The 15,032-nt window shown below is 46.5% G+C and overlaps 2 protein-coding genes across 2 annotated transcripts in view; one reads left to right on the top strand and one right to left on the bottom strand.

The window, feature by feature from the left end:
- Positions 1 to 919: 919 nt before the first annotated feature.
- Positions 920 to 3,103, bottom strand: Pmar_PMAR020320 (H+-translocating inorganic pyrophosphatase TVP1, putative; the record flags this gene model as incomplete). Its single annotated transcript, XM_002784950.1, has 1 exon — positions 920 to 3,103. One exon carries the CDS (start codon positions 3,101 to 3,103, stop codon positions 920 to 922), a length of 2,184 nt encoding a protein of 727 aa, XP_002784996.1.
- Positions 3,104 to 14,657: 11,554 nt separating this feature from the next.
- Pmar_PMAR020319 (hypothetical protein) overlaps positions 14,658 to 15,032 on the top strand; it is a gene marked incomplete at both ends in the record, with an annotated part of 518 nt that continues 143 nt past the window's right edge. Inside the window, 2 exons of the mRNA XM_002784949.1 lie at positions 14,658 to 14,717; positions 14,966 to 15,032. Of these exons, the coding sequence (XP_002784995.1) occupies positions 14,658 to 14,717; positions 14,966 to 15,032 (127 nt within the window). The remainder of the gene's footprint in view (positions 14,718 to 14,965) is intronic.

Here is a 15,032-nt window from a genome sequence, read left to right as displayed (position 1 = left end):
CTTGGTACGAACCAACTGCTTTACAATCTGGTGTATCTTGGTATTAATACGTCTACTCGACACGTCAACTCGAGGTCTCCTTATACAGCGAGGACAACCATGTGTAGAGCAGACTCATTGATCTGACCAAGAAGGCATTCATCATTAGCAACATTGTGATGCTCATCGGACACAACATCGTTTGTCCTAAAACTCAGGAATGGCTTCTCAAGGCGTATTTCGAAGGGAGAGGGAGACTTAACGTTTCTCCCTTGAGGAAGAACTCCTCATAACTTTCTCTTCCCAAGGAGCGGAAGAAGCGGAGCGGTGCGACAAGCTCCAGGAGCATGAACATGTCTCGATGACTTGGACGATTTACAACTTGTCAACAAGTTTGGAGACTACAGGAAATACATAGCAATGTACAACTCACGTACATCAGCAACTACGGCATCATTATGAGCGTCGATTATCTCAGCGACTCACAATCATCTCGCCGTAGTACGGCGGCCGCACAAGCTTATACAGTACACCTTACCACAACTAGCGGTCCTGTGTCGGGAATGGACGTCAGTCTACAACCTCTGACAAGATCGTCTCCGGTTCGTGATTAACGGGCCGTGGATTCCACTTCGGTGATTCAGTCTAACCTTCTGCCTCGCGCCCAAACTTGGTGGTTGTGACTTTTCCAACTAGGGTTCTGCGTTCGATGAATGTAGCGTTCCTTTACATCATGAGTTACGAGGAGGCGCCTCTTTCCTGAGCAGATGTTCCTAAGCTGAAGGGTCATCGCCTTAGCTGAATTTTCTTCACCTCGAAAATGTCGATTGACACATGAACACGACGCAAGTGACACCAGGAAAAAGTTAGCATTTATCGAAACCGCACACAGAAGTATACGAATATTACTCGGAATGTAGTCTGTAGGAGTTGGCTTCATTTACTTGAGCCAGAAAGGACCACCATGCTCGTTGGAGGTCTTGGCAATAACACCGCCAAAGACCAATGACATAATAGCGGACAACTTGATAACAATGTTGATAGCGGGTCCGGAAGTATCTTTTAGTGGGTCACCGATAGTATCACCAGTCACAGCGTTTTTATGAGCCTGAGAGCCCTTACCACACTCGGGACCGAGACCACCGGCTTCGATGTACTTCTTGGCGTTATCCCAGGAACTACCGGTGTTGGACATGGAAATGGCCAGTTGCACACCAGAGACGAGAGCACCGCACAATAGACCGGCAGTGCAGTTCTTACCGAAGATGAGACCAGCGACGAGGGGAGAGAGGATGACCAAGCAACCAGGAGCAATCATCTCCATAAGAGAGGCATCAGTGGCAATCTTGATGCACTTAGTGTAGTTGGGCTTCATCTCACCAGAGATGATCTTGGGGAACTGCGACATGCACTCCTCGACCATCTGGTTGGCGGCCTTACCGACAGACTTCATAGTCATAGCAGAGAAAGCATAAGGCATCATAGCACCGAAGAGGAGACCAGTGAAGGTCCAAGGGTCTAGCAGGCTGACAATATGGACACCAGCACGAACAGTGTAGGCGCCGAACAAGGCGAGGGACACAAGAGCGGCAGAGCCGATAGCGAAGCCCTTACCGATGGCCGCAGTGGTGTTACCAGCGGAATCGAGAGCGTCCGTGAGCTCCCTGACTTCAGGGCCCATCCCGGACATCTCGGCGATACCACCGGCATTATCAGAGATGGGACCATAAGCATCGATGGTGAGGGACATGGTGAGAGTCCCGAGCATACCGAGGGCGCCAAGGGCAACACCGAACATACCCGCAAGCGAGAATGCAACACAGATAGTCAGGCCCAAGCAGAGGGTCGGGATAACGGTCGAAGCATAACCACTGGCGAGACCGATGATGATGCCCGTAGCTGCAGAAATCCCCTCTGCTTTCGCGATACCGCGAACTGGCCTATAGGTATCGGAAGTGAAATACTCGGTGATGTTACCAATGCAGAGACCGGACCATAGACCGAGGAGAACACAGATAGCACATTTCCACCAAGTGCAATGGAGACGGGAAGCATCGATGGCAAAAAGACCACTGGGAAGTGCCCACCAGGCAAGTAGAATAACCATAGGGGTTTGAATAGAGGTAGATATGACGAGAATGCCTTTCAGAGATCTCTCAACATCCTTTATCTCCTGAACTTTGTAGAAGGCATCAACGCACATCATAGTCACAATACCAACGATGATACCGACAGACGAGAGGAGCAGAGGGAACATCATTGATGACCAACTTCCGTGGACGGCCACCTCAGGGGCAGCAGAGCAGATGACCATGGCAGCACAAGTAGACTCGGCGAAAGAACCGAACAAATCAGCGCCCATACCGGCGATATCACCAACGTTATCTCCAACGTTATCGGCGATACAGCCGGGGTTCCTCGGATCATCCTCATCGAGGCCGTACTCATTCTTACCAGAAAGATCAGCACCAACATCGGCAGCCTTGGTGTAAATACCACCACCAACACGACCAAAGAGAGCAATAGAGGAACCACCCAAACCATAACCGGTAAGAGCCTCGTAAAGACCGTTGACGTCATCGTTATAGAAAGAAGGAACGTTATAGATGGTAACGAGAATAGCCAAGTTGAGAACAGCCAAAGACACGAGAGCGAAGCCCATGACGGAGCCACCGCGAAGTGCAACATCGTAACCATCAGAGAGGTTCTTCCAGCACTCATGAGCAGTACGGACGTTGCAGTATACAGCGGTCTTCATTCCGATGTACCCGCAAGCGATAGAGGTAATGGAACCCACAACGAATGACAACATAGTGCCGAAACCGATGCAGGGCCAGATGATAACGGAAAAGACGAGAACGTAGACCATCATGTACTTGTACTCGGCAATGAGGAATGCGTTTGCACCCTCGGCGATGTTGGAAGAGATCTCACGCATGGCGAAGAGAATCTTCTGAACATCACGGGCATCACCAGCAACAAGAGAGTCTTGCATGCCAGACTTTCCCTTGTAGGGACCGGCCAGCTTGATGCTTCGAACATAGACCAACTCTTTGATGGCCCACAGGAGACCCACCACAGGTGGGACGAAAGAAAATACGTTAGTTAATGTGACACTGCTCATTATGGCAGTTGAGAAGTCACTGTATGCTTCTTAAGCCTTTCTTGCCTTAGACTGTCGTTAGCTATCGATAACCTCTTGCAGTCTTGCATTTCCTCAAGTATGGCTAAGTGCTCAAATTTGTCCCAAAATATTAATCTTAAAATAACATCACTTGTCGTCGAACCCGGGTCATCCTCAAATCATTCACGAAGACTAACCATCGCGCCAAAGAAGTAGTTCAGAGGATTAACTCCAGCTAGACCCGCAGGACCTCGAGAGCTCTGATGGACTCGGCTAAAGAACCGTCCTTATCAACAGCAAACGTCCTTCGTCTTGAACATTTGGAGCTCTCGCAGATCTTTGCGGGGTCTTTCTCGGGGGGGGTTACCTATAACAGTATTTAAAGTACACTCCTCATCGAGTGACGATAGACAGAGACTCCAGAAGAGATGAATTGAGCTAGCACTAATACTCTGCGGAATTCAGTTATTCCAGACCTTGAGTGTGGATGAGTTGATAGGTCATAGGCTACTTACATTTTACCAGTCGATCAATTTCTCGGTACGATCAGTATCTTGAGGTTGACTGCGCATGATACGAAATAGGTAAGAGTCAGGGAGGGAAGGGACTGTTTCTGTTGATGGTACATACGAAGGCTATAGTCTCCAGCCGAGGCTGGTCTCGCTCATAGTTATTCAAGTAGCAACCCTTGCAGTGAAACAGCTGTGAAACATCTCGATTCCCCTCAAAATTGAGTCTCCATAGGCCCCAACGTGATAGTAGTAATACATGATTAGTCATTGGGAAAATATGCACATGGACTCCACGGTGTTTTGGTCTTCTTGGGAGCATATTGTACTTGGTCATGTGTTCTTCAACGACTTGTGCGGCTTATTCGAAAATGTCTGAGGCCCAAACGAAATTTTAGTAAGTTTATGTGTTCATTCCGTCAGCTCTTTTCACGTGGAACGGCGTAATACTCCGTGTTAGAAATCGTGATATTCGAGAAATGCAGCACTTCGCAAATTACACCCCATATCACGTGAAACACATAATGTGTTTTACATGTTATTCACTGCGTATATGTGTTTTTCGCCAAGTGAAATTGTGTTTTTCGCGGGTGAAACTCCATCGCATTTAGTACTGATTATGGCCAGCAATGTGAAGATGGAGTAGCGTGCGCCCTTCGGCGGGATGGGAAGTTGGTGCTCCCAATGAGACGAAAGTGCGCGGGGAAATATACACATGGTCATCAGCTACATGTGTTGGTAATGACAATATTAAAATTCTTAGGAAATTTTTGAAGTCTTCATTAGCCTTCAATGAAAACTTTTCATGCACTTCCCCTCGGAGTTGTGTGTGAATTTTGGTATTGAAAAATATGCACATAGTCAACTACACGTGCTGGTGATGACGTTATGAAAATTTTGGGAGGGAATTTGTGAAATTCTTGTTGGTTTCTGTACACTTCTACCCTAAGTCGTATGCAAACTCAGTAAGTTGGACATTAATATTTCAACCCTACACATTACCGTTTTGCTCCGTCTTATTTCAGATAACGAATTTTATTACGGCGATTTCTGAAGGAGCATCTCAAGAGCGCGGAGTAGAACCCTTGAATGTAGGCATACAATCACGGGATATGATTGTACCAGGGGTGATGGAAACTCATACTTCCAGAGAAGTTTGATAAAGTTATTTTCTTGATTCCGAAAATATCTGATGCACATCGTGAAACACTTCTCTCCGCTGTGCTCGAGAGGAGACGACTCCAGCATGGATTTCGAGACGCTCTCCTCACGTGTTGAGCCCTATGCGGTCTCGCCTTTAAGCGGGTGGATGTGTTTTTCATATCGCGGGTGAAACCCGACCGAACGTCGATGACGTTTCCTAAGGAAACGGGTCAAAGGTGGTGTACCCTATCACTTCTATAAAATGGTTGCCGATTTAAAGCGCCGCAATGCCTTCAATCGGCTGTTTTTGGTCCTCATGCAGCATCGAGATGCTCGCAGGGGTTCGCTGTAGCTGGCACATATTCTCGGGCGGGTGCAGCTGTATATCGTTTTCAAGTATTCGTTCGCTCCGCGCTGTATTATTCGCATGTTGCTGTAAAAAAAGGAAAAAGCAAAAAAAGAAAAAAAAGAAAAAAAGAAGAAAAGAAAAGAGAAGAAAAAGCAGCTGGGCAGAATCGAACCGTTCTAAACACTCACTGAGGGATGAAGGCCAATAGGAGTGTATGAATCAGTGGCCGCTGCCTTAGGACAGAAGAACGTGATTGTTGTATCATGTATTGCTCGTAATTAAGGACCGTTTCAATCTGAAATGGTCGTCACGCCGTACGGAGCGGGCCCACGCCCCTCCACAAAAGAAGGTTAAGAAAAAGTAAGAAAGCTCAAGAAAGCGAGTTACAGCAAGATAGCAAAATTTCAAGCTAGCGACAATGAACAACACTGCTAAGCTTATTCCGGCCGCTAGGGCCCTAGTTGTCTACTCCAGCTGGAGCAAACAGTCGACGTAAGCCTTTCGTTGCACGAGCTTGGTTGTCGAGCTTCACTTGATCACCAACAAGACGGATGTCGGGCCGACATTTTCGCCGATACATGTGGTTGACCATATGCCTACTCTCCGACACTGCTGAGCGATGTTGCGGCACAGTTCCGTTGTTCACTCAGTGTACTTCGCTGATTCTTGCACGGTCATTCTCTAAGAGGAGCTAGAAATTCTAGCTCCTCTTAACGAACTTCGTAATATGATTTACAAAGCAGTATCGAATACTGGACGCATCACAGACCTGACTCGTAGTTCATGAGCTCTTTTTTCAACAAGTCGGATCATGAGCGTACAAAAGAGGAAGTCAACTGGTAAATCCCGATCGTACCACGATTCGAGCAATACATATGTGAGCATTACGAAGCAGTGCAGAGCTAGGAAATACCATCACGGACGAATGACCTATGAAAACTGACGAGTTGAGTAGAAAAATCTACTAAGAACAAAAGAGTGATGGTTTGCTGTGTCAATACTATTGACTCAATAGATTCGAAGGCTTCGTCAATCTATTGGCACAGCTTCGTCACGAAGTACATCGTAGGGAAGACGCCACTTTTGATGGGAGCACCCGAAAATGATGGTCTGAGGGCAAGGCTTCGGCCCGGCAAGCCCTTCGATGTGATCCTCACTTGTTATACATGCATATAGCACCGAAAGACCCCACGTCATAGCCGTACATGCCTGATGAACATCCCGAAAATGAATGAAGGCCTCGAACAACGGTCCACAAAGTAGAATTGGCATTGACAACTTTGCAACATCACTATCACTCACGGGGTTGGGCACGACGAGGCACCTCCCCGCTCGACACTGAGTCAGACTCAGTGAGGAACAGGCATCCTCCTCCTTTTCCTCCCAAGATTCTGATATCATCAGATTCTCACAGAGCTCGTCTACCAGATGATGGACCACAGACGAATGCTACCACTCTCCCTCCACCTTGAGGAAAATGCGTCATCCAGGGTTTGTCCGTTTTGGTAAAAAACCGATTTTTTTCACTTCCCATATTTCCCGGAGATTCCGGGAAATTTTCCCGGAAATATCCCCGGTTTCGTAGAATTGAAGCTACCAAGATATAGAAGAAGAAGAAGATAACGTGATTCGGATCTTTTAGGTTTTCTATGCTTATTGGCCATTACGGACCCGTTAGTCGTGTTGGGGGAGTAGTCGAGATCATCGTTCAACACAACCATAGGAGAAAAATCAAACCTTAATCTTGCTTAATCGATCATGCTGCTACGAGTTAGTATAGAGCAAAACGGTCGGGCGGGCTACGACCAAAGATATGAGGATATTTTCAGCAGCTCGCAAATGTACAGATGGGTTTCGTATCATCGTCAACTTCAAGAACTTTTAGTGTTACAAGTTTCCTCACCGAGAGAACGCCGTCCAAGATCAACCATCGTGCTTAGCCACCGAGCTACCAGAAGATCACCGCCTCAGGAATCCCCTAGTCAGGAATCCTGGCCCAGGATGCACAGCCACGAGAATTTGGACTACCGTCATGTGGTAGCCGGCCTGAGATGATAACAATTGCCCACACGGCAGAATAAACGCTCGCTCTTACTATACAATTGTAGGCCGAGTCCCACTGGAGCCTGTAGGGCCTTTTTATCCAGATCATCAGTTTTTACGCGGTTTTTCGAGTACCAGCAACATTGGTATGATGCTGCTCGTCTGACTCCACTGGAAACTCAGAGATGAGAATATCATGCATATGGCGGCCATTTCCGTGTTATTGGCAATCTTATCAACCTTGTGGTTGTTACAGACTGTTCAGATATGATTATATCATCCAATTCAGTCTGAATTATCCAGAATGGTTGTGCTGTGATTTTTCGAGAAATCACGGTGCTGAACTCTTCAGCCTGAACACCGTGTCAATGCTGCGTGTCACCAAATCTTATAAACCCGCTCGAATGGGAAACCTCCAGTTTTTAGCGTGCTTCCTGAGAGCCGACGAGGGACTTCTTTGCGTTATTCATGATATTGAATGTCTCAGATTCACGTTCAACGTAGAAGCTGCAAATACAAGAAGAAGTTGACTTAGTGCTGTTGAGACACGATTCGGTTGTCCACTGACTCTTCGAGGGTCACTCTTCGGGGGAGGCTATCGATGGCTAACTGCCGTGCAACTCAACAGTCTTACCAGTAAACCAGAGAAATGACGATTGAAAAAATCGGAGATTGAAACCCAAGTACGAACTCCCAAGCTACGAATATTCCAAGCATTAACTCAGATAATAGGAATTCCGTAATAGGTTATATGCTAGGTGAAAACCAAGTGCAACTTGGTTTCCACCGCGGTGAAATGCCTCCAAATGGATTTGAGCCGGGTACGCCCGGTCAGGGCGCTCGCTCATCACGTAGCGTGATCGATTTTGTTCGAAGCCTCGTTGGAAAATGGGAACGTTCGGTCCACAGATTTCTTTTCCCACCTCCCGCCCTAGGGTCTGGATAGGTAGCTCACCGATGAAATCACCTCGTATGTTATCGTCGACGCAAACCGAGTTGGCTTGGTCGAAGATGGCGGCCCAGCCTTGGTCGGGCCGGCTAAGAAGCCTGACCCTCACCCAATCTACGGCGTACGGGCCGCGAGTTTGGGGGTTGGTCAGAGCTAACGTCTGATCCTTTCCCGATCGTGGCGTACGGGCCACAGGCTATTCGGGAGAGGAGGTCAGCGATTCACTTTGTTCCGTGCTTCCCACTGTTTATTGACGGCTCAAAGCGAGACGCTGGAGGATGCTTCACATATCAGAATCGTAGATCAGATGTAGCACAGACACAACTTGTCTCTATCTTCCCTCAACAAATGGGACAATCTCGCGTATAAAAAGAGATAGTTTATCCCTATTTGAAGCCTATGAGGACTGAATAACTGATTAGGTATCCATGTCGTGCAACAGACAGAGTGATTGTGTACTGTAACAATAGATTGACAGATCACATCGTGAAAAGGGGCGTCACTTCATGATGATAACACCCGAGGATGATGTTCGAGGTGATCACCACTTCTTATACATGCATATATTCGTATCGTTTTGCATCAAGGTGAAGGGTAGCATAGGATGTGGACATTCCTAAGATGGATGAGAATCTCAGTTCATGAAATCATCAGCATCACTATCACTCACCGGGTTGGGCGTGACGTAGCAACGCCCCGATAGACATGCAGTCGGGCCAAGTGAGAACGGGGGGCAAACTCCTCCATGATGTTCTCCTAGAATTCCCACGCCATCAGCTTCTCTCAAAATTCTTCTACCACACGCTGGCATACAGACGAATGCCACCAGTCTTCCCATTTCCTGAGAAGAAGGTTTCACTGTCAGAAATGTCGAGATATATTCGTACACAAGTGAAGTAAACTATTTCGCCTTCCATGCTGCAATGGCAATCAGAAAGCACTTCGCTTCCGTTGAATGTACATGCACCAACGGGGCGATCATAGAATGACGAACCACCTATCATAGTATGATAACCATCATGTGTTGGAGCCCCTCACCCGAAACTGTTAAGCTTTTGTAATTCTTCATGCTATTATACCTACCGGAAACGGAATGCCGTAAAAAAGAGTAGGAGAACTCACAAGTCATTTGATATAGCCAACGACAGATCAGCTTCAGCTACCGATGAACAGAGCAGCAATGAGGGTTAGGGAGTGAAGCATAAGAACGGTCAGCTTACTTTACTTGACTAATGAATATTCTATAATAAGCTCCTTCTATGCTACAACGAAATCGATCGCGTCACGAGTGCGGGCCACGTCGCACGTATGAAATTGTGCGCCATCTTTGCACGCCAAATACAATGACTGAAAGATATAGTCGTCTTCCCTAGCAGAAAAGATGATGACATAAGGTGAGGGTATACGGCACAGAGGTTACAGATCGCCAAACACACCATTTATTGCCGTAGATTAGGTATTGGTAGAGATAGCATCAGGAGACAACGATGCAGACAACAACCGTGAAACGGTGCGCCGAGGCTAGAAAGTAGGACATTTAGGGCTCGAACTCTCAGGACTACGGATGGGTAATGGGGAGGCAACAATACGTAACTACCGAAAATTATGGTGGGAAGTACAACCCGACGAAGAGAGAGTCTTGCTCGGCATTGGCGGAGTAGGATTGAGCTATCAGCCTCACAGGGTGCTCACACCCTGGGTCCGCAGGAGTTCTGCACGCATGTGCAGTTGGACGTGTTAATCTGCTATGCGATCGCTGGAAGGGCAATTTGTGCCCTGGGCTCTCCAACGAACCCAAGGGAAGAGTAGTCTCCATTAGTTGGTCGGGAGGGAATGTGGACAACGAGATGCGTTATCTCGTCTTCCACCCTGGTAAGTGTCAGAGGTAACTCTCCACCGAAGCTAATCCAGGCACAGAAAAACGTATTATGTATGCGTTCAACTGCGTGAAGGTATAACTGATTGCTCGAGGGCACAGGTTACATCAATGGGGAAAGGATAATCATTTCCAGTTATTCCTACTTCAAGTAGAGAAGTTGAGAGGTGAACGTGGATGCAACATTTTGAACGCTAAGGTTACAATGGCGCAAACAGTGTGGATCGGCTAAAGGAGCATAATGCTTCGGCTACACTGTAGCCGCTACAGCATAAATATATTATTGACAATAATTGTGTCGACCACCACAGAACGGCAGCCTTGGGTCAAGGCCCTTGACTGACGGAGGACAATTGTCACGAGTTATTTTCAGACCGGTTCCAAAGAGAAACCCAAAATGCTCTTCTCGGGAGAAGTCCCTTTATCGTTGGTCTCGCGAACTCGTTCAACAGAGGGTAACCCCAAGGAGCCCAGGATCTCGTTCCCATATCCTCACTATAATCCAACTCATCCAGCTCATCCAAATCATTGATATCATGTTAGTTGAACCTTCCCAGTACTGAGGAACGCGATAGGGAGGGGGGAGTGGAGATTAGAACAAAACGAACTTGAGCCAAGGCGGCTACGGCTCAACATGGACTCATGCGTGCACACTATCACTAACTCATTATTAATTGCTTATATACCACGCTACAGGAGTCCCATAGATCATCAAAACCAAACCAAATATCTGTCATCACCACTGGTTGGCCAACCGTTTCTGATCCAATGGGCGGTCGCTAACTTCCAGATCCGACCGAGCCCGGGATCTGGACATCATAACCAGAATACATTAGCAAGGTAAGCCACCAGAAAAAAATACAATAACCTTCGACAGAGGTGATAAATCGTCTGACAATTAATGTCACTGACAATGGTGGAACCATTTCATTGAGTAACAACTATGAGACACTCTAGCTAATGAGACAAATTACACAAAGTTCACGACCATCGAACGATCAGTTTATTAAACTTCTAAGTTTGACAACATGCTTGAGTGTATATTGTCAGACTTGAGCGTTTATTATTGTCAAAGTTGAGCTTTGTTGTCAAACCTGAGCATATATTGTTAAACTTGAGCGTTCATTGTCAAAGTTGAATGTCACTCTGGCAACCTTGAATGTAACATCTGAGAAGGTGTCAATTTGACACTGTCGTACTTGTGTAGCACGCTGGCATTCTTGCGTCTAACGCCACCAAACTTGTTCACTTGTCTATCTTGGACGAGTTAAGGTTGTGGCGTGCGTTCAGCCCATTAATGGTCCGCGCACGCCAGATATTCGCTCTGAAACGTTCCAAGCATCGTCATTATTGGATAGTTGATCGAGTCATTGTTCATGTGTCTGGTGGGATAACTCCCACTATTTGATCAACAGCACACTTCTTTCTTCTTCCTTTTCGTCCTCTCTATTGCTCCCGTCCCCCTGATCCCTATATCGCCTCTACATCTGCTCTCAGTCATCCGTCAAGTCTCGTCAACCGGTTATCTGCTCTGTTACCTGTATCTTTATACGCTGGTCTGCGTCGTGTTCCCGATGTCTATGGAGAACAACACAGGCGGTGTGTCGGACGTCCCGTCCGAGATAGGCCCACCAATGGCCAGTAAGAAGCTGATAGATGAGCTAGTACTATTGATAGTATCAATTTGATACCCCCTTTTTTGATCGACTATTCAACAGCCCAACTGTGGTTTGCTGATTTCGCTCGGATTACATGCAATTAGTGCATTCCAATATTGAAACGGCTGAAACGGTTGTCTCCTTTTGATCTGAAGATTAGAAGAGATTAGAAGATTCATTACTTGTGATTCGTGATATTCTCGTGAGATTTGCCTACTGTGCCTTCCTTGGTTACAGTAGATCTCTAGACTATCAAGCGTTTCGACTAGCCCCTTTCGTAACTGGTTCTTCTAGTTGCGTTTCCTTCGAGTCGGAGTCACGGCATTCAACATCGAAGTATTGACGAACGTGTCGTATTTGCTCTACCTTAAGCCTTCAACAGTTCATAGGTACTTCCTTGCCTACCTCTAGGCTTAACCCTTTGCGACACATCTGCTGCCGTCCGACTACTGTGTGTGATTTACATCCACTTGAACCACAACCTCTGGGAACCTCCCCACACATAGTATTCGATGCAGCGGACTATCTAGTTCGTCACAAGGTGTAGTCCATAGAAATCTTGCGCACTTGAGAGTTTTCTAATTGCGCTACATGCGGGCAACAACATTAATCACATTGCTCGCATCATCCACGCGAATCAGGATCCGCATATGGCCGCGATGATCGTGATTTCTCGCTGTAGGCTAAGAAATCAGTGAATCGGGACCAGTATCGGCATAAACGTGGAAAAATAGATTATATCTCTTTCTGGCAATTTTCCGCTGGAAAATAGGAAAAATAGTGGAAAAATAGCGCACTTTCGAGAAAATTATTTCCACTCGATCTGATGCAATCCGACGAAAATTCCGATATATTTCTGCCAACGAAGCTTTCTCAGATAGTGTTCAGCTACGCTGCGAAGGCTCCACATTCGGAGTTAGTACTCTCTCGAATATCACTGTCCGCATGTGGTACTCTTCTACCCTGGAGCATTCCTCCGTGTCTTCAAAGTGTCGTTTGCCGCGACGAAATCGTTGAGACTTCATGAAGTACTAGGCTCTATGTATTCTTCGAGACAAAATCGATTACGATTCACTATAACGCAACCCATTAAATCATGGCACTTATGTCATGAGTCAAAGTCGAGAACATTGTAAGCCACATTTTCTCTCATTATGAGAGAAAATGTGGCATACAATGTGATTCTCATACCCTTGCCACGAGTGGCTAGTGGATCAAGATTTGTCGGGCATATGCACAAAAGCCTTTTGTCAAGAGGTGTTGCCGAAGATGTTACATCTTAGATGTACTCTTCATAATAGTCGGAGATTTACGCGCTTTGCCCGGGCATACATCGCTCGAAATTCCCTTCCGGAAATTTCCGGAAGGAAAAATAGCGCAACCTCTATGCCAACCCTGATCGGGACAGTGGGGCGCACCGAAGAACTCTTGCATATTTGCACTTACTCAATCACCCCACGAGATGCGGACTTCCGTTAATTCCATAATTTCTGTAATGTAGTTTCCAATCGTAGTTGGAAAAGTGCATTGCGAGTCGCAGCTTGCGACTACTGCGATCGCAGTGACTACTCAATCCATGAATCTTCGGGTAGAAAAAAACCTGACAACTAAGGGAGGTCCTCCCTTTCCCTTTCCGATATGTCCTCCCAGGGAGGACATATCGGTATGATTATGCGAAGTATCAGAGCGATTATCATTAATTTCAAGAAAATGCACATTTATTGCATTCGCATATCAGATTGGCACGCACTGTACTCGCGAGTTTCATATCGCCACTCAACCTCGTCTCAGAGCAATATCCAGGAAACCCGGTGTTCTAAGATCAGCACAATACTATACATTGCACATGTTAGGGATCATCATTCCCATGAGGGTTTCCATGCTCATCGAATTCGAGCCGATCTGATCAGCTTGAAGCATTTAGTGCTACTCTCTGGATCAGCTCGCGATGAGGCGACATCGTTCCGGCACTCCAGACGAGAGTTCCAGAAACCCGATTCCGCCAAGTGACTCTGATCAGGAAGTCATTCATTCGAACAACCGCGAGTTAGTTGAATTGGCTGAAAGGATGCACATTTCCTTACAGGACTTGGAAGAATTCAGAGAGGTAACGGCACCTGTATTACTGTCGCTTAGTCGATAACACCGTCAGTAGAAGCTGTAAACTTTGCAGTGTAAAGATCTCTATCTTGATCTATTTAGGGGACAGATGATTAGCTATGCAAATACATGCAATCGCGCACGACGAGTAGGAGCATTAACTGTTATGCACACGTTATCGAATGAGCATTGATCATCGCTCGCTGCAATTACGCTTCGCAAAGTTCGTAAGAGCACTGATAATACGAGAGAATTCATGCCCAGTGTGGGGGAATACGCAAATGGTAAACTACATGTGTTGGTGATAATATGGAAGTTGCGAAGAAATTTCGGTAAACGTTCGTTGGTTCCTGTACTCTTCCACCCGAATGCGTATATAGGCCTCCACATTATGGGGGTCACAATGAGTGGGGGCGCTCCGGAGAAAAACGAACGCATATTTCCCCAGCACCGTTCCTGCCAGGTATTCAGTTTGGTTGATATCGACGGAGGCGGAAGCATAAACTCTGGCGTAAGGTTGAAGAAGTCTCAACAGCGCACTTCCGAACACTATCGTTAACCCATTGATCGTATTCGTATATCCATATGATGTCCCAAAAACCAGGCTTCAAAACCGATCTTGAAAAATAATGCGTGTTGAATCACCGGTTGAGATCAAGACTGTCAATCTAGCACCCGCATAATTGGAGCTCGAAAATTGCTAAATGCTTGACGGTTTACTCATCCAACTCTTTCTGACTTTTCATGTTTGCGGCCGGGCGAGTTGGTTGTTTGGAAGGTGGAGCTACTCAGCGCAAGAAGACTAGCTGACCTCTTTCGGAATTTCCCATCCACGATCCATTCGTAGTGGCCGTCGTTGTTCATCAGGAGCTTGGAGCACTGATGGAAACTCTTGGGCTGAAGGTGACACTTTATGAAGTTGAGGCTATGGTAGCCGATGTTGACGAGAATGACAATGGAGAGATCGACTTTGAGGAGTTCGTGCAAGTGAGGATGTTTTGCACCGGGTTAGTGTTGGAGGAATATATCTTTATTCCCCTCAGCTGAACTGAAGTGCTCATATACGAATTCGGTAAGAATATTAAATATTCTAACCCGAAACCCACAAGGAGTTCTTGAAATTCTCTCAGAATTTTCACATTGTCACCAATAACTTGTTGGCAACATATGTGGTTGACCTTGTGCATAATTTCCCGCACGGCTCAATGTTATCGAGACTTGCATATCCCTCGAAGGTGATGTCTCGAAGGACCAACGACGATTATCCACCCGAGGAAGTTGAGAGCGCCTTCAAAGCACTCG

Source organism: Perkinsus marinus (assembly GCF_000006405.1).
Source record: "Perkinsus marinus ATCC 50983 genomic scaffold scf_1104296934320, whole genome shotgun sequence".
Classification (NCBI taxonomy): domain Eukaryota; phylum Perkinsozoa; order Perkinsida; family Perkinsidae; genus Perkinsus; species Perkinsus marinus.
The sequence above is the reverse complement of the archived record's forward strand: the minus strand, read 5'-3'. Positions and strand labels throughout refer to the sequence as shown.